This window comes from Arachis hypogaea, chromosome 20, assembly GCF_003086295.3.
Source record: "Arachis hypogaea cultivar Tifrunner chromosome 20, arahy.Tifrunner.gnm2.J5K5, whole genome shotgun sequence".
NCBI lineage: Eukaryota > Viridiplantae > Streptophyta > Magnoliopsida > Fabales > Fabaceae > Arachis > Arachis hypogaea.
In genome coordinates this window covers 30,357,690-30,360,910 of record NC_092055.1, presented here as the reverse complement: position 1 = coordinate 30,360,910, position 3,221 = coordinate 30,357,690, and the positions used below count along the sequence as shown (strand labels likewise).

General features: G+C 38.3%; 1 protein-coding gene across 1 annotated transcript; it reads left to right on the top strand.

The window, feature by feature from the left end:
- The first annotated feature begins 883 nt into the window (after positions 1–883).
- LOC112785709 (U-box domain-containing protein 1-like) lies at positions 884–2,872 on the top strand. Its single transcript, XM_025829151.2, has one exon. The coding sequence runs from the start codon at positions 884–886 to the stop codon at positions 2,870–2,872; it is 1,989 nt and encodes a 662-aa protein (XP_025684936.1).
- Positions 2,873–3,221: the final 349 nt, after the last annotated feature.

Genomic DNA, 3,221 nt, shown 5'->3' with positions numbered 1-3,221 from the left:
ATTTATTTTAGTTTATAATTTCGTATATATGTTCAAATTATGTGACTTATTTTTTAAGATAAAGATGATTCTATTGATAAATATTATTTTGAACAATTTTATTGAAGTTTAAAATTAAAAAAAAAGTGAAAAAATTATATTATAATTTAATTATTTTTTATTTGTATATAATTTTTTAATTATTATTTTTTGGTTAATAATAATGAATTTTATTTTTCAAACAAAAAAAAAAACAAAGTCAAGCGGGCTAGCCCGCCGACCCGCCAATCCACCATAAAGCAGGACGGGCTAGCATTTTAAACCCATTTTAGTTGGCGAGGCGGGCCGGTCCGCCCCATTTTGGAGGCGGGTCTAGGCGGGGCGGGGCGGGGCGGGTTGGGGCGGGCCGGCCCGCTTTGCCACCCCTACTTACGAGGAACAATATAACTATAGAGTTTAATTTTTAAGCATTACCAATATAAAAATATTTTACACACATGATCATTGAAACATAGTCATTTTGAGATTGTGAGCTTGAAAATAATTATTTTTGTCTATATAATAGCATCTGATTAGGAAGAAGAAGAAGAAAAAAAAGAAAGAAAAATCTTTTACATACACTATAAATCTATAATAATCTTGCAGGCCAGGAAAATTCTCCAAATGGCATCAAACTGTTTTTTCCATCGTTATGCTTTCTTGTCCTTAGCAACCAATTACACATAGAAAGGGTCAAGATCTCGTGCAATTTAACATGACATCTTGTCATGACAAATTGTATATGTTGAACTTCAACATAAAATAACATTCACAAAATCTAAGAGAAATCCAATTCAAAACAGAAACTCAATTTAATTCACTATAAGAATGAACAAAAAGTCTTGATCATATTGTAACAGCCACAATGGATGGTTCCACTAAGTCTCTGCTAGTTTCATTGGTTAACATTGCTAATGAAGTTAGTTCAATGGAGAAGTCTCACTTTGTTCATGCAAGGAATGTTTCATCCATGATATGGAGGATCAAGCTTCTCTCTTCTATGCTTGAAGAGATTCAATTAACATGCTGTCCAATTTCTCCATCTTCCATAAGGTCTTTCAATGAGATCTTGTCTTTGATTGTGAAATCAAAGCATTTGATTCAAGAATGCAAGGATGGCAGCTATCTTTGGAGTCTAATACAGTTGGAGTTCATATCCAACCAATTTTACTTGCTGGCAAAGGATATGGGAAATTCCCTTGACACACTTCCTCTGAGTTTGCTTAGCATCACAAGAGATACACAAGAACAAGTGGAGCTTCTCCACAAACAAGCAAAAAGGGTTGAGTTGTTCATTGATCCTCGCGATCTTCAACAAAGAGACCGGCTTCTGCATGTGATGGCCAACAACAGTTTACAAAACAAGGACTTTGTTGATGCTGGAAAAGTGGAGGAAATATTAAGCAACATTGGTTTCAAAACTGCATCGGATTATGATAGGGAAATATCGAAACTAGAGGCTGAAATTCGGAATCAGGCTAGCACCGGAGGACTAAAGGAAGCGTCTGATATCAAGAATCTGTTATTTCTGGTTTCATATTCCAAATCATTGATATTCAAGGATGTAGAGAATGAAAGAAACGAAGGAGAGTGCCAGCCACTGCCTGAATTTCAACATATCAAAATTCATGATTATTGTTCAGCAAGTTCCAAGTCCATAACACTAAATATTCGTGACGAATTTCTTTGCCCGATTTCGCTTGAACTAATGAGGGATCCTGTGATTGTATCTTCCGGCCACAGCTATGATCGAGTTTCGATAGCACGGTGGATAAACTCCGGGCATCACACTTGCCCCAAAAGTGGACAAAGGTTAATTCACACTGCTCTGGTACCAAACTATGCATTGAAGAGTCTTATCCAGCAATGGTGCTATGAAAACAAGCTCCCAGTGAACGACCCTAATATGTCTGTTTTGAAGGTAAATAGCAGCAAGAAGAACTTCAATGCGAATTCTTTAGATGCGATCAAAATGACAGCAGAGTTTTTAGTTGGAAAATTGGCAACTGGCTCGGCCGACACCCAAAGGAAAGCCGCTTATAAACTCCGGTTACTGGCAAAATGCGGCATGGACACTCAAAAAATTATAGCCGAGGCCGGGGCTATTCCATTTCTAGTTACACTACTACTTTCCAATGATCCAAGAATCCAGGAACAAGCGGTGACGGCTTTGTTAAACCTCTCCATCTTTGACAACAACAAGATTCTGATAATGGCAGCCGGCGAAGCAGTCGAAAACATAATAGAAGTACTTGAATCTGGGAAGACAATGGAGGCAAGAGAAAATGCGGCAGCAGCAATATTCAGCTTGACTATGATAGATTACAGCAAAGTAACAATTGGAGCTCATCCAAGAGCCACAAAGGCATTAGTTAAGCTCTTGAAAGAAGGCACACCTGTAGGTAAAAGAGATGCTGCTACTGCGCTTTTCAACCTGGCAGTTTACCAAAATAACAAGGCGACAATTGTGAGTGCAGGGGCAGTTTCTTTGCTGATTGAGTTGCTGATGGATGATAAGGCGGGTATCACTGATGATGCATTGGCTGTGCTTGCTTCTCTTGTTGGTTGCTCTCAAGGGCTACAAGAGATAAGGAACAGCAGAGCATTGGTTTCTATCCTTATTGAGCTTCTGAGGTATGGATCAGCCACAGGGAAGGAAAACTCAATAACACTTCTTCTCGGGTTGTGCAAAGAAGAAGGCGAGCTCGTGGCGAGACGTCTCTTAGTGAATCCCAGCAGCATTCCTTCTCTTCAAAGTTTGGCTGCTCATGGCTCGTCGAGGGCACGTCGAAAGGCTGATGCATTGCTTCGCTTGCTAAATAGATGCTGCTCACAACCTCATCATTCTCTTTGATAATAAATTCAAGTACTTAACAAGAGCAAGAGCAGGGTGTGTTAATGTCATCACTCATGTTTTTCAATTCACTTAAAATAGCACTCTTCTGTGAAATCAAAACCATTCTAGGATGCCCCTTAATTTATCACTTCGGTATTTTTCTTATTAAGTAATCAGGGTATTTTTAGAAGAATACGAAACAGAACTTTTAGCCACCCTCGCGGTAGCAAAGTAACTGTCATCATAGATGTTCTATGAGTTGCAGTTTACTATTTCATATCATACTAATAAAAAAGATTTCAAGTCCAATAATACTTAAAGGCATATATTGATTACTATGAAAGAGATCTACAATAATACTTGTTCC